The 23,946-nt window shown below is 41.4% G+C and overlaps 1 protein-coding gene across 2 annotated transcripts in view; it reads left to right on the top strand.

Annotated features, from left to right (window-relative positions):
- The window catches only part of Wdr37 (WD repeat domain 37), a 78,316-nt gene extending 54,383 nt beyond the window's left edge, over nucleotides 1-23,933 (top strand). For both annotated transcript variants that reach the window (XM_022839416.2, XM_022839415.2), the window contains exons 4-11: nucleotides 4,327-4,512; nucleotides 11,162-11,359; nucleotides 16,684-16,874; nucleotides 20,374-20,529; nucleotides 20,963-21,177; nucleotides 21,447-21,519; nucleotides 21,749-21,925; nucleotides 22,392-23,933. In XM_022839416.2, coding sequence (XP_022695151.1) covers nucleotides 4,327-4,512; nucleotides 11,162-11,359; nucleotides 16,684-16,874; nucleotides 20,374-20,529; nucleotides 20,963-21,177; nucleotides 21,447-21,519; nucleotides 21,749-21,925; nucleotides 22,392-22,583 — 1,388 coding nt within the window. In that variant the 3' untranslated portion in view covers nucleotides 22,584-23,933. The remainder of the gene's footprint in view (nucleotides 1-4,326; nucleotides 4,513-11,161; nucleotides 11,360-16,683; nucleotides 16,875-20,373; nucleotides 20,530-20,962; nucleotides 21,178-21,446; nucleotides 21,520-21,748; nucleotides 21,926-22,391) is intronic.
- Nucleotides 23,934-23,946: the final 13 nt, after the last annotated feature.

Below are 23,946 nucleotides of genomic sequence, written 5' to 3'. Positions count from 1 at the left end.
ACTGATTTGTCCGTGCCGGCTTACACGAAGTCGCCAGTTTGCCGCTAGCTTTCTTGCCATACAATGAGTGTGGCTCAATAGTGAGCTATAGCTGCGATGGTTTATGGACGATGAGGTACAGTGGCACTAGCTACCTCCGTATGAAAGGCTAACTATTATTTAGTAATTCCGTTTTCTTTTACCCCAATGAATATTGGTACTATTCATTGGTATCGGAAGGAGGAGGGCGCATTTAGAGAGGGCTTGTTTTTTACACTAGAACTCTTGTGACTTTTATTTAGAGCTTTGTGTCAATGACGAACCGACTCCATAAATCTGTGTGAACAATAATGAGGAAAAAATTACCGTTATGATGACCTGGGTTGCTTAGTCTAATTAAATCAAGCATGTCTTTCTATTTCGATTGTTTGGCTAGTTTCAACTTTGTCTTAAAGTGAGCGTACCAGAGGCAACGCACGCATCAATTGAAGGATTACAAGAATGTAGAACATTGTTTTTGGTTCAAGAGCATGCAAAAGCAGACCGTCTCCCAAAGATATAAAAAAGACGCTGTTGTTGGGTACGTCTACATGTCAGAGCTTGTCTTCCCACGGTAAATAATAAGAGAAGACCCAGGGAGCTTAATCACTTTAAGAACTACAACTGAGTAACTACCTGCTGTTATTTAGGTGTGTACTCTATTTTTTTGATCGTCCCTTCCAACGGCTGAATTAACTTTAAAAAGTTACCTCGAAACGATTAGAAGTCCGCAATCATTTCTAGCGATTTCCAACCTGCAGTATAAACTGACTTGGCCATTCCAGGTCAGGATAGAAGCATTTGTAGTAATCCTCATTGCAAAAACTTCATGGAGTTACCGGACGTATTTAAATGTCGAAAACGTCTCCTCCGCGTGGCAGCTCACAGGTGTCATCCAACCTAACGTTGTATGTCCTGAAGTTGTCAAACCGAACTCTCGAAAATCCGACGTAATGCACATGTCTACATATTACCATACTACACGGATCAACATTTCTGTCGGCCCGGATAGAGGCCCGGTTAACAGAGATACAAGAAGGCTATTTGCTGCCTTAATATTACTTAATGACTAAGTGAATAAAGGATCCTTTTTTCCGTCGCAGAGGAGCCTTAAGGACCCTGTGGTTTCAAAATCATTAAAGCGAAACACACTGTTAAAACCTTTGTAGAGAGGATCCCGTTCCGCGCTACACAGGGCGACTTCCAAGCAGGGCACTGTGACCGTCACAAGAGAGCTTAGAAAGGCACCAGTGGTCCTGTGTTTTCCCCGTACTCCTTTCGTCGGATGGAAAAATTTGATGGGAGTGGGGAAAAAATCTAAAATGGGGGTGAACGAGACACGTACCCAAAGTAACAAGTCCAGCCCGTACTTACGGGGATGGCAGAATGGCTGACGCGTTAAATAGGATCTTTTAAAGCATTTGAACCGAAAACGGTACCTAAACAAAAAGAAATAAAGCATAGAACTTTATTTAATTTTTTATTAAACTCTGAAACTTTTCGACGTGAGATCTGTATTATTTAAAAGTATTAACTGTTTTTCAGCTAAAAATTGAAGTACATATTTTTTTATGATCGAAATCAAAATTAGCTTTTATAAGAAATTTTGAAGAGATTGAAACAGATAGTAGTCTGATAGTGGGAGGATACATTCAAATTTCCCATTGAACTCCGTTAATTTTTGTCGTTTAACTAAAGATGTGTACGGCCCGATATTGTTATGGTGGAAAACGACGCCTTCTTTTTTTACTAGTTTCGGTAAATTTTTTTCAATGGCCTGTTCTAATATTGTGTTAGTTATCAATTAAGCATTTCCACGATCCCTTCCTGCCTCCCCCGAGCCCCTCCCTAAACATATAGCGTGAGCTTTTTGGGCGTCAATCTGGCCTTAGCCTCACATTGCACTTTTTTTTTATTCTTTTTTAATTTACTTTCTATCAGTCGCTTCAGAAACAGCTCAACTTCGTGGTGTTTCTGTGAAGCTTTGCAGATGCAAATACAATCAAATAAGTTATCTTGCGTCAATTCGTATAACACCCAAAAATTTGCTTTTTTTTTTTTTTTTTTAGCCAGCTTTCTTCAAATGGTTTAAAACTAGAGGTGCGTGTTTAGGATTATTTTTGGCGAAATGACGGCTACTCACGTGTTTCTTTTACTTAAATTTCGTCATAACTTCACTAACTTTTTTTTTCATCATTGGTCCATCACCCCAAGGAATATATTTCTAAGTTAGGTTATTAGGTAATTTGTTTCATATGAAAATTCAGTAAGCGAACTATCTTTTAGTCGTCCCTTTCGGTAACCCATTTTCAGCATAAAGAGCATTACTCTTTTCATGGACCCGGTCAGCACTTACGAGTTTAAGCCTTAATAAACGGATCACCTATTATTATATTATACACGTTGTTATTGATATAACGAATGTTACACGATGTTAATTATTTAATGCGTGCCTCTCTGTCTTTGGTTGCGTTGTTGAAATGTATCCGTGCTTAAATTATGACTAGACCGGCTTGTTATAGATACGGGATGGGGAAATCCTGTGGTTATGACTGTCCTGCAGTGTGCAGACAATGCAGACTAGAAACAACCATATTGATATAGACACATTTTTCTGGTATATATTCATAAATAGTAATAATTTCGTGCTGAGCGTTATGGTTATGAAGAGGTTTACTAGCAGGTCTATTTGTTTTCTATCCATTTTAAATTTATATACGGCATATAGCGCATCTGCCTTCTTCGAACCGTTAAAACCCGTAGCTCGGTGTTGTTGCACACGCTATGGGCTTTGATCCTTGACGAGGAGCATAAAGCTCGGATCCCACGCATTGATATCGTAGAGCAGCGCATTCAGATGTAACTACGATAACTGGTCTGGGCAGGAAGGCAAAGTTCTGATCGTGAATGGTACAAGAGTGTGAAGAACCAAAATATTGGGAACCATTTTGATCGACGTACGATTTACACGAGTGCACAGATAAAAGTCTGTTGGTCGGGACAATGGCTTATCAAAGCCTTATTTGCTCTACAATATCTTTCTAGTTCCGGCTGCCATACGGCGAACCTTACGTAATTCGGAGATCGATCCATTTTCCATGAAGGTCTACAGTAATTCTCGATTTTTCGAGAGTATTTCATAGACAGAAATCTCGTTTCTGTTTGCTAGTGGCAGAAGTCGAGTTCTGTCTGCTAGAATGTCTGCGTAGAAACTGTGCGACTACCTAAGTATTTGGGATCATGACGAGGTTCTTCAGGATGTCGAGTCCAGTCGCGCATTGACACACGGGAACACCCTTGGAGGGAAATCCCGCGTATAGAATTAGCGTCGTTCGCAAACCAACCTAATTCTAAGTCGCAGCTTTAGGGCTATCTTATAAGAGTATGATGACAACTGGTTTCAAGACAAGACGATGTTAGGAAATCGATTATGATACAACAGCTGATTCATTGCGCGACGATGTTTCCATCTGATCAAAAAAATGAGGAACGTTATGAACCTATTATTTTATACAGGGGTGGTTGCCTTCAATGATAAGAAGTGTTGAGGGGCCACAGTTGGCTAAGCTGTATTGGAATTGGATAGCGTGACGTAGCGTGGCTTCACGCTGGGCCAACACAAAATCAACGGGCTCAACCTCCCAGAGTCGATCATCGGCAGGAGGGGGTGGTTTTCGATTAGACATTGTATTGGCATTAGTAACAAGCTAAATATCGGATAGGTATCAGTGCGCTTGACAAGATGTAATAAACTATCTCAGGCCTTGTGGACAGCAACACAGTACATCTAATGATCAGTTAGCCTAACGGTAAAATTTGTTTATTATTGAATCTGTTATACGGTCAGCTTTCAAAGGACGTACGTTAGAATTAGAGAAGAACATTACCCGGATGAACCTAGATTGCTGCGCGGCTCACTATTGAACACGCATATACAGCGGTGAACCTCAGCTGATTTTGGCCTGAACATGAAACTGTTGCTGATGTTAAAAAAATGAGTGACGTAATGACCCAGTCGTACCGTTTCGTGCTTCCCAGCCCTCGAAAAACTTTGCATCGTAAAATCAACCGAGTTTCTTTTGTGTTCTCGCAGTGCAGTAATGTCCAGCTCTTTGCGTGTTCCTTAGCGTGCAACCATGTTAGTAGACTCACAATGAGCAATTTATGCTCCTATAAAAAGAGTATTTGTGGCAAGTACCTCTATTTGCTAACCTCTTCTATATAACGTATATATGCTAACGTATTCTCATTATGCTATGTGCGGTTCCTGCCTCTGTTGTGGGCTGTGGGCTTATCTCTGCGTTATAGTACGAGACAAGGTAGAAATGTTAAGCGAGCAGCTGTTGATGGAACGTGGAGGTCCTTTATCAGGGCCGGCAAGTAGTGCAGATCGTCATCTGCGGTCGTTACAGCAACTTGCCCAGGACTCCGTCGAAACCGTTGATGGCCAGACCCAGTCAACAAAAGGCAGCAGCAATAGCAAAACCAAGCAAGGTGAGTTCTAAATGTATTCCATTTTCTGTATACATTCTAAGCTCTTGTGCTGTACCTTAGGTTGAAAATGATCTCCCGCGCGATATCCTCGACTTGTTCCTAATGGAAAAACATAGAAATGATGTTAGACCGGAAACTGCGTTCAATGTTTGCGGAAATTTTGGAAAACGTTTACTTATTAATAGGACAATTGTACAACGAATGCCAAAAAGGGCATCAGCTAACAATTCTGCCAAGTTCGCATCGAGTAAGTTGCTTTTTTTTTAGATAGGTCATATTTAGGACAGGGCAGGGTGAGCAGGGTTAAGGAATATAAAAAAGAAAAGTTTTACTTTTCTGGGATTGCAGATCTTGTAATTCCATAGCCATATTCTCTGTTCGATATACTTTGTAGCAGCGCACTGAACTCAGCACAAACGAAGAAACCAATGTGCCAGCGTATGCTTGGATTAATATTGAAAATAACAAAAAATTATACATATATTCATCAAATTAGCAATAGGACCGCAAACGTCCGGTTGATTAAAAGTTTACCCTGCGGCAGGCCTTGCAATATGGTTAGCGATAGGAGAAGATAAATAAAGGCATTAAACAACATCTTCTTCATAACTGTTTAATATATGAAGTGAAAATGCTATTAATGAGCCTCACCATTCCTGTATTACAAGCAGCACTTATATTGTTTATTTCATGTTAACTGTGATATGGCAATCTCTCGTAGTTACTAAGAAGCTCTGTTTAAAGCAAAAAAAAAACAACATTGTTCAAATATTTATCTTGTTTTGCATTTAGTTTACTCCAGGCATTGTATAGTTGCATTTACACACAATTGCAAGACTGAAAACGCCGAGTTAAGCATCGATGTGTCTAATGTTAATGAAGCCTTTGCTTTGAAGACAGTATCTACTTTAGAAGATATCTAGTTCTTTTAATTGAGTTTGGCTGGACCTCAGTGGATATGATTAAATATATCTCATGTGATAATGAGTAGTGCCAGCGTGGATTACAATGAAATATGCTGCCTTTAACAGGTTAGGTTGCCCTGTATCAAGTATTTATAAAATTGCAGTACTTCAAAAGGGTCTACTTGATCTGCCTGTTCCGCCTTTGTTAACCTTCAGCAAAGATGCACCTTTGCACCGCATCAGCTATTATAAACACACAAATAGCGGTTCGTTCTTGTTGTGCATCATGAAGTCTTCCACCTTTGTCCAGATTAGGTAAAGACCTCTTATACAGTTAATCTCATAATCACTGGTCAGCTCCCAGTGATAAGATTAGGGACTTGTTATCGACTACAGCTTCACTGGTTCATCGTAGTCGGCCTGTTATGGTCTTCTTGGCTGGTCGAACAGGAGCAAAATATCTGTAGTTAAACCCCAATCTGACGTAAACGCCAGCGGCGAAAGTGGAAGATATCGATTCTGGTGGCAGTAGCAGCAGTTGTCGTTATCGTAGCTTGTCGTGTCCTATGTACCTGACTCTTGTCATTGAAGAAGGCGCGACGACCCCGACCTTTCTGTATATTAGAAGTTTAGTTACTATAAATGGTTGGCTAATCCGGCGGCGACGGCGGTGGTAAAAGCGGCGTTTGCGACGGCACTGTTTGCCCTCGCCTAGCTATGGAAAACCAGAGTATCCTGGTTGTTTCTGCGACGTAATACACGGCGTCGGTCTGTGGTTAATGTCTTAGGGGTTTCGGCAGTAGGTGCAGCTGTGGTTATTTGGTGAAACTAGCTGTGGATTGCGCCATAACACAGAACATCGCCAGGAAAGGACCGCTCTGTAAGTTTCGCCTGGTTGATTCTGACCAACTATTCACTAAAGTTACAGCGGGCCGTAGGTGAGCATGCAGCCGGTCGACGGGGCAACGAGGGGCTGTGGATCCCGGTCTGGGATGAACCCCCTGAGGGAAGGGTGAGGAAGTCGTCTGCAAAATAGTGGCTGTATCAGTGGAAGGTTTAACCAACATCATTGCCGCTACTGGATAGCGAAACGTAGCTGATAGGACAAACGTAACATTAATCTTTTTCTGCTTTTATCTTGCCTTCGTATGGACGACTGCTACAACCTGCACGCCTCGTTTCGTTGGCGTTCGTTACCATTCGTTATCGTAAACATACTGCTAATAAATGCATCCATCGTACGGAAGCTATGATACATTCCCAATAGAAACAGCGCACCAGGACGAAGGACTACCCAGATAGCTATTTACCTATTCTAGCAAGTGCGGATTGTTGTGCTGCCTTGTGCCATTGTTAGTTTTGCTGTTGCTGTTGATTCTTCTCGGCTTCGAAACCGCCGTTATTGACTTAACCTTAAATCCGTCTTGTCTCACCGTCCCTACTGGTAGAGGTGTTTGGCTCAGTGGATGAAAATGCGAATGTTTTCTCGCAACCCATGACAAAAGATTCTTTGTATCAAAGCAGGCAGCACTCAGGCTGGTGGCAAATTGCTGGCGGTCGGCACGGGCCTCCAGCGTAGCAGAAACACCCTGATGTTATTAATTAAGACAACCATTATTGTCCTATTCGCCTACACATTCGAACATAAACTGAGGTGCAGACTGGAAATAAAGGGGCGGGGGGGGGGGAGGCGCAGAAGGGGCACGTAAGAAAATAAATGCTAGCTACTTTTGGGGTAGGTAAGATGGCGTAGTAGACTGACTTAAAAGGGTTCTTTTCTTGGCTTTGTTTAGCGACCCTGTTCCTATAAGGTTCTACAAAAAGGACGTCCCTTGACTTCTGTTCGCCATTATTCCTTTCCTTCCAGTGACGCATAATTTCTCATTCGAGCACAACTTGCTTGTTTATGAATGGAAAAAGGATACCGCCTGAGTGCCATAAAACTGTTCATTGATACGACTAGCGGATCTTTAACAAACCACGTATCAGTAGACGCGTTAAACGATAAATGCGGCCAACGGAAAAATTATCTCGAGCATGTGTGGTGGCATATGTCAATGTTCGTAGTCTAAATCAGCGTGTATTTCCAGCCAATACTGATCGGATTATCATACTTCGTGGCTCTATAGGCTTGAAGGTTACGTATAAAGAAATGAGGCAACGATTTTCAGCGTTCACCATGTACGTGCCAACGAAGTGTCGATCTCTGTTAAGTGATGTCGCTTCTTCATGAGCATACATATCTACTGTAAATGAGAACTGAGACTTAGATTATACATTTTTTTTATGTAATGACAGAAGCCTCCTTCATTTACGCGTTCGCTCGATGAAACTGCAACTCGCTTTAATGGTGATCTATCCTCCAACTCTTTGCACCACTCGCAAACCATAAGTTTTCTAAGTTTACAGTTAATTTTAGTGAATGATGTGTGAAATAACGCTAGTAATTCTTTGGGAACTCTCGTCGGTACAGCCCTTTACAACTGCACAAACATTCCGGGATTAATGGAAACTACCTTTTGCAGTTACTTCGAGCTTTTTGCCTTTTCAGTTTAATCTCTATTATGTATTTTCCATATCAGCGTATGGAATTTCTTCCGCCGGAAACTCCGCCGATGGCCGATGGTCGTCGATTTCACCAGCTTATGGTATTGATTAGGACGCGCCTAGCAAGGATAGCATAAAATAGAATGAAATAAAGGATAGCATGCCAAAATCTCACCAATTTAAATCGGCCGGCTGTACAGGGCAAAGTGAACCCAATTATGGGCGAAGCTCCTCTGGGTTGACGGACGGGTTGGGTATGTCATTGGAAGATTATTTTTTAGACGAAGAATAACAAGTGACGACTAACTTTTATAAAGTGGTCCTACATGTTCTACATCGAGATGTGTGTGCATCGATTATCGACATAGAAAAACCACATAGATATAAAAAAAATACACTTGAAAGCTTTCGCTGTTTAAGCTACTGAGCTTGTCACCGAAAATATAAGTTCTACCTTGCGTTGTCAATAGAGCTTTTGTTACGTGTTATGGATTCACAACAGAGGGTCCCAGGGGCTTAGGGCACTGAGACAAAGTGTTCGGGATGTACAGCTAGCGGCACACCTTGCCTTCAGGTTACCAGAATTTTCTTCTGACCCGAATTTTGCTAAACCCAACGGAAATCAACGGAAGGGATTAAACACCATGTCAACTTTTTTCATCACTGTTACTTGGAGTTGATTAAAGTCCGACAATGATTGCTAATCGTAGTTCGAGCCGCCCGAACATTCCTAATAGGGTCACAGATAGTTCGATTTAGTTTCACGTAACATTTTTCAAAACGTGTCTTTTCAACACTCACTACCTCACAAGCTCCGCGACATTTTAATGTGCGCGTGCCGCGCTTGACCTCGGCTGCTCACGGATGATTATGAGGACATTCTGTGTTGAACGTTCTCAGAGCTCATATGTGTAATAGGACCTAGATATAGGAGTAAAAAGGCATACGGAACGAAAAGAAGCCACTACTTTCTCACTTGTATTGGGTCGTACTTGAAACCAGTTGGGCCGAGGGCTAGGAATAATGGTTACAGTCGGTGGCTGTCATATATCCGCTGTGACTTAGCTTACGAAAAAGGATCGTGGCATTGGCCAAATGCCAGACACTTCGCGTAACTTCCTTCTAGTGATAGATATAGCTTGAACTATAAAACTGCAAGACGCGAATAGCGTAAACGATACGGGTGGATAACCGTGCCTGAACAAGCAGCTAGAAACATGAATTACGCGTATATAGATACGACGGTATACAGTGGGCTATTTTCTTTCTTGGGATACGGGTTTCTCAGTGAAACAACAACACATCGTCTTGGATCTGTAATGGAAACTATCAATAGTGGAAGTTAATATAGACGGTCAAGTTAGTGAAAGCAACAAGCGTTGTATGAAGTTTCATTTTAGTGCGTAGAAGGACAAGTTTCTATATGAAATGCTCGTCAAAAAGACTTTCAGTATGTGCATAGTCTTTTGTTAAGTCTTCCTTTTTACAAGGCTTATTGTTTAGTTGAAGCAGGTTGTTAGGTTAACGGTGGGCCTTAAGGAGGAGCCCACTTATATGTCTTGGCGTTGAATTTCTTGAATGCCAGCGTTTCCCGAATGATATCGCGTTAGTTTACCGAGGCTCGTTCTGGCTACCTGTCGTACATCGACTACACGATGCACCCACAGTATAAAATAGCAGGCAAGCGGATGTAATTAGTAGTCACCCTCTTAGGAGAATCAATCACATTAGAATAAGGCCATCCTTCAAAATATTATAATTCGAAGTATAATATTGTAGTTCCATGTTACATAGAGCGAGGCATACGGATTCGTCCTTAACATCATCCTTAACTTACGTTAAACGTACTTTATGAAAATACTTAAACAACGGTAAAGCAACTTATTTCCTCAATGCTGGTCAGGAAAAACAGTTACTGATTGTGATTTCCTGTGAAGCCTCGTAAATTTTGTAAGCTTTGGCTTTCAGCCATACTAAAAGCAAAATTTATAAACTGATTATCTGGTTGGACACAGGGATATACACTCGCGATGTGTATAATTAGGGAACTCCATTGTTTTTCTTAACTAATTTGTTACGTGACACGGATATTATCACACTGGCGGCGATATGAGCCACAATCTGATTTTGTACCTTAGCCGATTGCAACTGCTTGCCGTTGGTAATCTGCACTATATTTTAGTCTTGTAGTCTACTGGACGCCTCTTCAAACAATAGCAAAAGAAAAATTATGCTTTTCGTTAGCCGGAAGGGACGAGATAAAATCGTAACGTTATACAGTTATACAGATAAACACAGATTTTCAATAAAATAATGAAAATCGTAAAGAATTCGCTTGAGATTAACTGTCGATTCATGATTAATAATAGGATATCATTAGGCTAGCTAGTGGACCTTTCTAGCTGAGAGGCCTACCAGTCTAGAGGCAACAAAATTGTTTGAGGTTTTCAATGTCTGTGCAATTAATGATCACGACTTTGCATCGAGAAACATTGCTCGGGTCACCTAGTCCCAACGAAACGATAGCATAATGAATAGTATTTGGCTTCTTTTGTTATGGTATTCCGCTAGGTTAGATCTAGAATTAAAATGACCAACTGTATTAAGTAAAGGAAACATTTAAGCCTAACCTATTAAACATCGAAGTGGTCAATATTCATCATCGATAGACTAGATTTTCATCGAATCTACGATTGCTACATACTGTTTAATAGCTATCTCGTGTAAAACTATAGTTCGGCTTTAAGTATGGAAAACGTAAAGAAATTGAACGCAGCATAGCTTTGAAAGTTTCGATATGATGTCCGAAGTGAGTATTTTGAAAGTCTAATAAGCGTAGATGATGAATATTGGTAAACGTTGGACTCACATTCATGAATCGGCGGCAACTTTAATTCCAAACAGAAAAATGATAGCCAGATGGGGGTTTGGCTTGATGTAACGCGCAGCCCGCGACGTAACCTTGGAGGGAGCGGCTGTAGCAAGCTAACTCTGTAGATCTATTGATTCAGTTAGTCGCTATTGTACATGCTGTCTATCTCGTGAATGTAACTCATCGTTATTGCGTCACTTTTTTATGTGTCGTCCGGTAACAGTACGTATGCAGATGTCACGTTTTTCTTACGATTAGCTAATCTGATTCTAATACAACATATGTCTGTTCTCGTTCCTACCTATCGTTGTTCGGTCTTATTCAGGAGGCGGATCTCACCTAAGCCAGAAGATCAAGACAACGTACAAGCTGAAAGCTTCTACATCCCGGATCGTGTCCTCTTTCAAGACGTCCGCGCTGACATGCGCCCCTATTGCGTGCTATTCAGGCCATCGGGATGGGGTTTGGGAGGTCAGCGCACCACCTAATTCAACCGTGCCTGTTGTCGCAACAGCCAGTGCTGGTATGCTTGTTTACACTTGACTCTTTCAGGGTTCGAACTAAAACTTGCTCCACCGCGATAGCCCCCATGTAGTCTAATGTCGATTATGTAAAATCATTCTATAGTTTTGTAAACATAGTAAGCAAACGGCAGTGAATAGCTAGATAACTTACTTGAACGTTTCTTAGTTATTGTAACATTTTGGTTGGCAGCTCAATTTCATTTTCTGCTATCTCTCATTAGGACATTTATGCTGAGATGATCGAATGATTCCAATTCCTTGAGTTGTTCAAAAGGTCCTTATAAGTGAACTCTCCAAAAATAAAATAAAAAGCCTGATTTTTTCCGCATTGTCGACGCCCTGACGATTTTGCACTTGGCAGTCGCAATTCAGGGCAACGACCACATTCAGTGCCACTGTGAAATATTGAGTATATCAGGTATATACAGATATATAGAAATAGAAGAAAAAAAGATATATAGAAGTAGAACAAAAGTTACATTTAAGCGTAATTCGAAAAGAAATAGAGGTATCTTTAGAGCGGAGCGTCTAATTCAACCATTCTCAGAATTCTTTCATCCCAAATATAAAAAAAAAAAACCACCGCAGGGACCGATCGCAGAGCGCAGGCATTCGCAACAGCGGTAGGAGTGGCAATAAAAGCAAATATAGTACCATGCGAACTATTTTGCAAATCTAAAGTATGTCTCGGTCCTATGTTTCTGTGAAGGACTTCAGGGAGGAGAGGGCTTCGATGTAGAATTCGAATATTGAAATCTAGCCAAAGACCGGCAATGTTCGAATCGTTCCGTGTTCGGCCTTTTTCTACTTCGGATTTGTATTAATCCCAAGCTGAAACAGTGTTCCTATTTACGCTCACACACTCGTTGCATACTTGTTACTCATTCGCCGCTCGAACTGTTACGTGTTGAAAGAACTTTGTAAAGAACTGAAGGTCACATCAATACGTTTTCCAACGACAGATTGCTGTGTATCTATAGGCCATGGTCTACGGGCAGGACTATCCATGAACGCGTAGGTAGGGTACAACCAGTGTCCGTACAAATGGAAGTTGTTTAGAATGACGAAGATATCGACATATGTGAATACCTTAGTCTTTTTTGCATTAATATGCGCTTCCAGTTTTGGATATCCGGAAAGAAACTTAAAAATTTTCAAACTGCTTTTTCGGTATGTATATTGCCACTTGATCGCCGCCGAAGTATCGTTGATGCATCGCTAAAAAAACCAACGTTCGTGGCTTTAGAATGCTCCTTTAATTAAGTGCACGAGTCAAGTAAGCCTATTGGACTGTTTGTTCATTACCGGAAGACGAAGAGTATTAAGTTAGAAAGTTCCGACACTTGAAAACCATTTACCCTTACTTATGATATACGGTTTTTTCTGCTTTATCAACGTTATATAACGGTACTGTACTGTAAAGTATTGATGTTCGATGTAGAAAAAAAGGAACTTTCAACATCTTATGTATTATTCAGTTCATCGAGCTCAAAACACTGCCAAACCAGCCCAGAACATTTGCCTTGGATAGAGGGTAGCAATGCTGTCGCTAGAAAGACTATTTAAGAGAGAGTGGCTTACCGAGTTCGACAACGGTATTTGAAACTTCCCGCTTTGGCTAACCGTCTGAATTTGAAGCCAACCATCGAAAGGAAGACAATAGCTAGACAACTTGTAAATTGGCCTAAAACATGGACTGCAGCCATACGAGCATGATTAGCCGTTTCATGCCTCCGGGTTTATACAAAAACTTGGATATTAGGCACCTCATGAACCCTCTACCAGCAAGGAGTTACAGCTTTACGCTACATCTCAACATCTGGTTTGGTATTGAGCATCACGCGGTTACGATCTTTGCATCGAATTGTCGTTGGCGATGAGACATAGCCTCTATACGTCTACCTAAATTATAGATGGAAATGATTGGCTCCAGGAAAAAAGCCAAAGTCGTGGGGTCAAGTAGGTTTTCATCCAAAAAAGTTTATGCTTTCCGTTTGGTGGGACTATGTAGGAAAAATGTCGTCAAAGCTGTCCTTCTGGACTTGGCACAGAAGGTCTTCTTACACCCTTCTTCATGCTCTTCAAATCCTGCGCCGACGGCTTTTCACCTTTTCCACGTCTTCACGTCTTACCTTCGACAAGGATCGAGAATCCAAGACATAATTAGAAAGCTATTTTAAGACGAAACCTGCTATATTATAACAAAACGGCATATATCATTCGATGAAAAAATTCTGCACAATGACAGGAGAATACAAAATACTATCATTTGTTGTCACAGAAATAAAAAACAGTATTTTTTATTCAGAAAATAAAAAGCACGAAAGCTTTTCGTTCAGTTCAAGGCCCTGTGGGTTAAAACATGATTTTAATTAAGAAAAAAAAAACAATCAACTTGCGTAATCTTGACGTTATTGTGGTTCCTTGATTCCTTTGTGTAAGGCACAACTTTAAGGAAAACAAGATAAGCAAATTCATGCCGTATGGTCGCTATACGAAAAAAGGTCTTCAATATTTAGTTGCTGTGGTGTTAATGGATTCTTCTGAAGTTTTGCCTATATATATATATATATATATATGTATATAGTGCTATAGCATATATAGCACCAGGTGAGCTAAAAAGTGTGCACTTACTCGCTTTTTCGGTAAATTTAAACAGGTGTGAAACATTCATCAGCTGTAAAAAGTAGCTTAATCTACGTGTATACATTTACGTAGATTATGTACATAACTCTAAGCTACCGAAATACGGTTATAGTACCTTTTTTTTTTTATTGATTCGTCTGTATATATACGCACAGGTTAGATATATATATATATATATAATATGCAGAACATCAAAGATTCATTATAATACTCCAACGTGATTCAACTTGTAGAGACTTCTGCTTTTTCTTGGAACTAGTTACAGATTGAAGAAAAACAGCCCTTATAAAAAGAACGAAGATAGAGCATAATTTGACGAGTATGCGGAACGAACCGCGAGGCCTTACATACGGTTTTAGTGACACTGTTCTTTGCCACTGAGCGTAGTTTCCCCGCAGTTGGAAGGGGTGCGACGCTTTGTACCGACAGGTATTATTTACATAAAACCATCACCGGACAAAGCGGCTTGGTTCATAGTAGTTCCTTGGCTTGATACGTTCTATTTTCATCTCTGTGCCACGTACTACCTACTGAAATGCTCGCACATGTTGATTTAATCAGTGTGCGCCGTCCGTCGTTGCTGGCCGGTCTTCTATGTTATGGTCGTTGTCATTGTGCCCCTTCTATGCAAAGCGTTTCGAGCTTTCGACCTGGCTGGTAAGCCACGAACCTAGTTCTGCTTGTTAACGCGTAAGCGTACAGACAGAGGCAAACGCTACCGGCCGTGAGAGCTTTCACCAAGGATCTGTTTCTGAATGATAAAAACAAAAAATCAAAAAGTACCTTATCGTTGTAAAACGATAATTGCTTCTCGACATCGTTTGCGACGTTGTGCTTGCATGTGAGTGGCGCGGAAGAGACCACTAATAATCAACGTAGCATCATTACTTTGAAACTATATGGAACATGCGAGCATTACATTGTTTAGAAAACATATCTTGAGACGGTTCGAGCTTCGTTAGCGGTTTCGGTTTGCGAACCTAAGCTCTAATGCTAAATAATTCACAATGTTCATTGATGGTATTTCTAACGGTCTCCTACTGAGTACGGAAATTCTGATTCTTTGAAATCGTGGCCTTCATTTCAATTCTATGAGCCACAATATCCAAACAGGAAAACTGGATTTTGTAAATGGAAGCAATCGTCTTTTAAAGAATATTACGTTTAAGGATGTCTCAGACGGTGAGAGGGGCCGCTTCCTATAATCGCTCAATGAGTCGCCGTATCTGTTCTCTTCGCCGATTTGGAATTTTTTTCTGATAAATTTTTGCTCTTTAAGGCCCTTTACCGAAAAGTAGGTTTCATATGATCAAAAGATGATATTTTCTTTCTTTTAATAACACGCCTCGAGAAGGGCAGTGGAAAATGGAGGATGTGGAATTTTCCCAATTAACGTTTTTGCTTGAGTTTGTCTTGTACTAGCTGCCTGCACGTTCAAAATACAACATGTCAATTTACAAACCTATTACACCTTCAGATTAGGCTAAAGGCAGTCTACAAATACACTGGCCTAGAACATAACATAGCTATACCAATATCTGCAATGGGCCAATATTCAGTTATACCGTAGAAGTAGCAAAAAGACAGATCAGTTATAGACGAGAAAGGGTACGGGCTACATGCGTCAACATTTGTCTAACAACACCGTTGAAAGCAAGCGATCAACAACAGACAAATATTTTCCTATTATGTGACCGAAGTGAGAAAAACGTTTTGACGAAATGTCCTTTGAGAGCACCTATATCGTTGCCCCGTATGGCCAATAAGGCTAGCAAAAAAAACCTTTTTCTCAGGAAACGATGTTTTATAATCAAGCTAGGTAAGGCAAAGATTAGGATCTATATGAAGTTCCATTACGCAGTATGAAGCGGACGCACTGACGTCTGTAAAACTGGCGTACTTCATAGTAGATCTTTATGGTTACTTCTTATTCATGATGCGGCTAGTGTCCCGCAATATGGTACATATGGCACCGACAATATTGTACTGTGCAATGATGTGTTAAGTCACACGTTTTTAACAACAGCCAATGCGAAACAACGTTGCTTAAGTTACTTACAGACGCCTTCCTATTAAGTTGAATTCAATATTGTTTCGTTTTTGATCTTGCTATAAAATTAGCATCGCTTACTCACGAAATACAAACACAGGGCTAAAAAATCTCACAGAATAATCAACTTCTACCCAGCATTCTTCTCTGAAAATGCAGCTTTGAGTCGAGTAAAAAAAAACGTACAAAATCAAGGTAGTTATTTTGCTTCGTTATCGTTCGCTGTTTCGTATAGCCCAATTTTTTTAAATTTCAGATTATTAATTAAAAATGGGACCGTGCGTGTTGGACTAAGTTTCTGACTGATGTGCATCTGAAAAAATACTGAAAATTTGAATCAATTTGGTAGAAATAATAGGATGTTACACATAGTCTTTGTCCCATGTGATTCCAGCTGCTCCTATATATAAGCGACGATCTCATTTAACGTACTAGCTCACCTTTGCTCCAGTATCCTATATGATACACTTATAATTGTAGCAGTGAAGCGGCAAAGGCCGTCAAAGACGAGTGTGAGCGTTAGATGTTATGAAAGATACTTCTAGGATCAACCCTTTACCCTAAAACGCCTGAGGATCTGTCCTAGCTTTGTTGTTTCTCTTTTTCAACCATTGTCATCAATTATAGACCACACGGCGCGCTTGTGGGACGCAGAGTCCGGTGTGTGCGTCCTGCAGTATTCAGGCCATTCCGGTAGCGTTAACTCAGTGCGATTTCACCCTTCGCAGCAGCTGATGCTTACGGCATCCGGTGATAAAACAGTTCACATCTGGCGGACGAATCCGCTCGCCAGCGTCGCCGTCTTCGAACTGCAACCGGTATGAATTATAAATAAATATAATTTTATATAAAGTATTAATAAATAGTACTAAGTATGACCTCTAGTAACGCTAACAGAACAGCCAAGTAATATATTACCAAGAGATGACATTTGTTTCGAGCAATTACATATTCCACTTGGTGGATATTTTCTTTTTCATGCTGGCTGCTAGGTGCAAGACTAGGAAAGCTCACCTCAGATCGATTTGTCATGGCACGAGCCACCGTTTACTATTAGATATTTGTCTGTCTACCGCCATTCATAATCTCAATTAAATGTCGGGAACAGTTCAGGTCTGGGATTAAACAGGGATCTGTTGTTATCTTCTTCTAGCCACTGATCTATCAGTAGCTAGAAGAAGGCGACTGCTAATACCATTACAAAAACACATTTTTCGTTGCTGAACAATTGCTACGGAGGAGAGGTCCTGACAAACGAACTACGACTACCGTTGCTTCGGGCCGTTCTGTAACAACGTTATCCAAAATATAATAAGTCGATGACTAAGGGTTAGTGGTTATGCATCAAGGCTCGTGACATGTTGCAAATTGGACCCTATATGGTTAACGATTCATTGACCACAGCCGTTGTAGAAGTCAGCCGCTTCCGATGAAGCCAACGTCCGCCATCGTTAACTGAGCTCGTTTCGATGGCCACCTCTTCCTCACCTACCAAAAATCTACTAATCCGTCCAACATAAGATCTGACATATGTGTTATGTTCTTCTAGGTTGGTGATGTCTGTACCTGAAAGAAGTCTGTCGACTAAAAACTTAGATCGACGTACATCTACTCAGGCGTCGTCCCGACCAACTCAAATCAAAAAAAAAAAGAGACTAGTTGATCTTAACTTTCTAGAGCTAACCGATGCTGCTCGCCTACCTGTACGTTATTGGTCTTTGGCCAATTTCCGGCACTAAAGTCTCCTTGGAGAGATTTACTACTACAAGAAAAGCCGCACAGCGTGCGCGCTGGGCCTCGCAGCCACTAAACCTCCATCCCTGTACCCCTCGACCATCTTGGCACAGGGTAGCTTTCTGTCATAAAAGACGCAACAGTAGCTTCTCCGTCACTTTCTGTTGTCCCATGTTATCAAACTCTGTTGTAAGAAAAATTTCTTACGTCTTTTTCAGCCACAAAAACCATATATCTAGCTTATATAAGTGTTTGTTTTTGTAAACAACAACTCAATAAAACTATAACGTATATATATATATATATGGTGTTCGATTTGTTCTGTTGAAATCTATAGAGAGTTATCTTTGTACGTTATATCTCTAGAGTGGCTCAGACATACGATGTATTTACCTAATGAATAGCTTGGTGCACATAATCATTGCAAAACGTGTCCTTTTTTGATGGTTCAATTGGATGCTTCAATTCACTAACCTTATGTAGTTATTCGAGGAATAGAGGTACGATTTTTCTGCTTTTAACAGAGCCTAATTTTAATATTCCAGCATGAATAGAGATTCCTTTCGGTTCTAATATAGACTATTTATGTATTCATATGGATATTCAGAATGTAGTTTCCTTTGTGCAACAGTTACGATCAACAGACGCACCTATAATAATAGGTGTGCCCGTTAATGGCTACGTCTGTTATTGAATTCATTCTCATAGCTACCTATGCTCTGTCCTGTGTCCTATGGTATGCTCGTGTGACCGTTGAGCTTTATCCCTGTTACATTACACTGCGTTTTTATTGCTATGCTTCACTTCACTCATGCGTAAACATTTATCATAACGTTTGAGCGACTGGAAACATGATATATAAGGCAAATTACCGTTTCTTGTTGTTGAACGATTACAATACCCCCTACTGGCTAGTTGGGGGGCATACGGTAAGAAGAGGAGCATACAACTTATATCTTGCTAGCGGACCACTAGGAAGTAGCTATAGCAGCAGAATTTATAAGGTTTCTGTATTTTCCTTCGACCTCTACTTCGTTTTCTGCTTCGGTTCGTTTGTCTTTCGCCGTCTGCTCGGATGCATTCGGCAGTTTTATAGTCCTCTCCGTTCTTGGCGACCAGAAGTATCCGGGAGCATGGGAAGCAGTTCATGTTCGACGAAGCCTACCGTAATCCGGCCTTCTGGAAGGCCTTTAAGCATACGGTCAGAGGAGAAGGGTAGTATAGTGCAAGTGTTTCCATTTCCATCGGTTCGGCGATCGGTCACCGAATGCTAGTCACTCGCAATTCTCTTCTGCACCATTTCGGCTGCGGAGTTTGTTTCAGGAACTAGGGAACGAGTCCGGTAGAAATGAAGGCGGAGTTTTGAGAAAGATTTGAATGGACGGGGCCGTCTGAATAAGCGGGCGCAGGGACGTATGAGAGGAAGCACTGCGGAAGGCTCGCTCGAGTTATGGAGTCGGTATGTAGCCCTTGGTGGTGAAAAAATGGAGGCTTATTGGACGCAATGTCCGGGTATGACCAGGATGCGAATGGATTGGTATATTATTACTGCTGCTGCCGTACCTGTGTAAGAGTGAGTCATTCAGGCAAAGCGATTCAATGAAGAGAATTAAGAGTAAGGTCTACCACGTCTTTCTATTGCTTCTTTCTGTTATTGTCTGTCTAAATGATGTAAGTTAATGGCAGTACCACACGCGGGCAAAGCATAGGTGACAGATATGCGGCCGTTTTGGCCCCTTTTTATGCCATTTTCCCTAGCGCTGTGCTGTGCCCCAATCTTCCGCGTTATCAGCCGCTGATTGACAACTGAAAAGATCGCAGCAAAAGAAAACAACGAGAAGAAAATAAAGGAGAAAAAACAAAAAAATAGTGAAGGTCACCATTAGGAGACTCGACATACGAGCAAATTATGTCAAGCAGGGAGGCAGGCGCTAGCCTCATCCGTGAGATTTAGAAAACTCGTCTCGGCCTCTGGTTTCTAATGGGCGTTAACAAGCTTTGGTAGAGGATACAGCGGTGACGAGTTACACGGGGAAAGGAAAAGTAGCTTTTGATAATGGGAAGCACAGATCTGCCCAGAAATCTAGAAATAACAATTCCACAAATTTGCATACGCGGGAAAATCTGAGAAAAGGCTAAAAAAAGACGAGGGCAACTGTATACAGACAAAGCGTTCAGCACTATCCAATGGGAAAAAGGTCGCCTAAGGTTCACGTCAGTTGTATTTTATATAATAGTGGTGGCAATGATGTGTTATCGCTTCGGTTAAAGAGCGACGCAAATATTCTACTTAGAAGTATCTCTACATCTGTCTTTTCCTATCTCACATAAATAACAGGTTGACGTGAACACTATAAGGGGGCAAGTGCGCGGAGAGCAACAAGGAGCAACTAAAACAGATATACGCTTTCAGGCCGGTTCATCCCAATGATTAACTTCAGTGATGGTTTTTGTTCGGCAACAGCGAAGTATCCGCTGCCCTTCCTTCGCTACTATTTAAGTAGTAGATATCATTTCTCGGTTCTGTAAGTGAATGCCTCTCATATATATATACATATATGTTACTGTTGGTGCCGCTTTTAGAAGGGGCAGTCATCAGAGGACGAGGTCGATAGCGGTGAGCGGGACGAAAACGATGCGGGTCTCGCCGAGGCATCTGTGCTCCGTGTGCCAGTTTTACAGTTGACTGGTCATCAAGGAGCTGTCGTAGCTGCAGACTGGCTTATAAACAGTGATCAGGTGGGTTGTTCTATCTAACCAGTCGGTTAACAAACTAGATATAGTCACCTTGGCGACATGGTCCCAAGGTGACAATATCTAGTTTGTTACAAGAAAAAATAAATGTTCATTTTCCAGTCGGTTTCGTTATCAATCGATATCAGTTCTAACGTAGCGATCACTCAAAGCATAAAGATAGTGATAAGCAAGCAACATCGAGCTATCCGAGGTGCTTTGTCTCGTAGAGTGATACGCCTAGTAGCTCAGAAAGTCGAACTGCGTTCTCCTACGGCAATCATGGGCTTTTAGTTGCAGGAAATGTTTCAAGACAGAAGTCAGAGGAAGAAAGTTGTCTAAATGTACACATTTTTAGTTATGTCTTTCACAATAGAGATCCGTCCCTATTTACTCGTTGATTCTATGTTATCGCTGTCGCAATGCATTGGCTGGCCAGGTTATCACCGCCTCGTGGGATCGCATAGCGAATGTCTACGACGTAAATACAGGTGAATTAGTGACACAGTTAATAGGTCACGATCTCGAACTTACCAATCTTGCTGCCCATCCGTCACAACGACTTGTGGTCACCTCATCTAAGGACACGACTTTCCGCTTATGGGACTTTCGAGAGGCCATCCATTCGGTTTCGGTCTTCCAAGGACATACAGAGTGAGTGATGTGACCTGTGAGAAGGCGTTTACCTTATGGCCTATCTATTTTCTACTTGTCACACGTATATCGGCAATAGGCTCTCAAAGGAAAGATAAGCTCAAGACAAAGCACACAAGAAAGCTTAGCGTGGCGTATATATGCCTAATAAAAGTCGTACAAAAGTAAAAAAAAATTTAATAAGGCTGAGGCAGTATCTAGTTGTTTCCTACGCTTAGAGACATCAATAAACAGGATACTAATGTTACTTGACGCGTCCGCCATTTTAGGTCTGTAAGTTCAGTCGCTTTCACGGCGGCAGGTGATCGAGTTGTCTCAGGCAGCGACGACCGCACAGTAAAGGTTTGTGTACTTGCTCGATACTAGCGTTCCGTATCACTGATGTCCTCCGCAAAACAGTTGCCTTCTGGAAACTTTCAAATAGTTGCTCTCTCAAAAGCGACACTTTAGTTGAGTGACGCTCTGTTGCTAAAAATTTCCATGCATACAACCTCTCCTATGATAGAAAGTAATAATGCACGATGCCCTCACGACGGAACAAATGATTTATCGTGCTGGTGATGAAAAGCAGGTGTGGGAGCTCCGCAATATGCGAAGTCCATTGAGTGCGGTACGTCTCGATTCGCCCGTTAATCGACTCTCATTGTCATCCTCGAACGTGATCGCCATTCCTCACGACAATCGGCACGTTCGACTCTACGACCTCAACGGCCAAAGACTAGCCAGATTGCCGCGAAACAACCGCATCGTAAGTAAAGGCTCGCGTAAACCAGATAGAAGGCACAGTAAGGCTTGCTATTTGCGTCTTATTGTCCGGATACAACATACTTTCATTTCACAGGTAAAGGTCGATTCATCAGCGAAAGGCTACCGAAAGTTCCGTAGCCGGAATTAAACGCAATACTGATTTCCTTTGTCATAGCGGTTTCTTTTTACCGACCTTTCGACAAGCACCCGATTTTTCGGAGGATGGTAATATGTGCGGGCAGCACTGAAAGCTCTTTGTGTGCATAGCTAGATAACAGGTGCTTACTAAGATTATTTAATATCATTACAGCTATGAACGTAAGATTCTAACATGTATAAAGTAGGAATAGATATGTGATTATCTAATTACATGTACCGCTTTTATTATCCTACCCTTAATAAAAACAATAATAATTGAAATGACAACATTTGTGTGCGTTGGCGTGTTTATGTCTGTACTGCTATAGGGTCACCGACGGATGGTTTGCGCCACGGCCTGGCTGCCGGAGGACTGCAAGTCTAAAGTGAACCTCGTGACCTGTGGCTTCGACAAAATGTGTATAGGCTGGTCAGTCACTCCGTCAAAAGAGCCTAAGGAATCGAAGGACAAAGACAAGGACAAAGAAGGCAGCCTGATCAAAAACAAAGATCGCGAATAGACGATAATCAAGACCGCTGCCGCCACCATGACATTAATATCTACAACGATCAGACGTAGCGTCGTCGTTAACTGGCAAATATATAAATACCTATATTGGACAAAAGGACGATACAGGCACTAGCACGTACATCACAGTCGCCTCGTATGCTAAAGCTCTCGCGTATAGCACTTACCGCTGACAGCTTGTATCGTCTGAAAGACCTTTAATGTCTACTTACGACAGGTCGTAATATTGCGGCAATAATCCTCACATCAAATATGGGGCGCGCCATGCTCTCCGTATAGTCTAGCTGAATTTGAGCCTGCAATTTCAGATAGATCGGCTATGAATTGCTACTTTGATCTGTTTGCTTCAATTTCGATCCCACTCACATACGAACCAAGGAAGAAGCCCATCTGGCCGCTAGCCAGGCTTTCTTCTGGAAACTCCGATGTATAGTTTGTAGCATACCTTGAAACAATCACCTTCTATGCGTGCTCGAACAGTACGCCAATCCAGCACTACGTGCCGGGCTTGCGTGTGATGGGCATGTGCGAAGACGATTAAACGAAAATCGTCAAAAAAACAAAGCTTTTTTCGCGTTCAGGCAAGTACCGGCTGCAGCCGCACCCCATATATGACGATAACGGAGATGAAAATAAGCCAGCTGCTTAAACTTCAATCCAACAACTTAATGGAACGAATGCCACATCATAACTATTCGTCATATGCCATAACACCTACCCCTATTATCATTGGCCAGGATGTGGGTCTACGAACGATATCTTTCAACGGAACGACCATGCCGTGACTCTTTTCTGTTTCAAGGTCGTGGGACGAGATCCACCTTTTTTTTTCGCAAGTAATGAACGAGCTTCTTGAAAACATAAGGAAACGACGTGTCCCGCGATGATTATTGCTACGGTGAAAACACTTGAAAGGTATCAAACGTGGCAATCTAATCGGTGATCGGTACACATGTCGAACATATAGCTAACAAAGTCAGAAGGGAGAGGAAGACGGAGAAAAACAAATTTCTCTAATAGTATATGCTAGGATTTAGTGCGCGTTCCCTCATGAAATAGCGACCAATCCATGACATGTGCCCACCGATAGAACATCAATGATAACCATAATAACAGTCCGCTTCCCGCAACTACTACGAGTGCTGCACCCGGAAATAGCTTCGATAATTCGGACGGAAGGAAACATTTGTAGAATAGAATACAAACATTTCGATTAATATTTGTCTACACGATGCGGCAGAATGCATCCCAACAGATAAAAACAAAACCGCCCAATCGATTCAAATACAAGTGGAAAAGAAAATCATGGGCGTCATTGCTGTGATGATACTTTTAGTTTGACTACATTATTCAAA

This window comes from Varroa jacobsoni, unplaced genomic scaffold, assembly GCF_002532875.2.
Source record: "Varroa jacobsoni isolate VJ856 unplaced genomic scaffold, vjacob_1.0 scaffold_799, whole genome shotgun sequence".
Lineage (NCBI taxonomy): Eukaryota > Metazoa > Arthropoda > Arachnida > Mesostigmata > Varroidae > Varroa > Varroa jacobsoni.
Note: the sequence above shows the minus strand (reverse complement) of the source record. Positions and strands in the feature narration are given on the sequence as shown.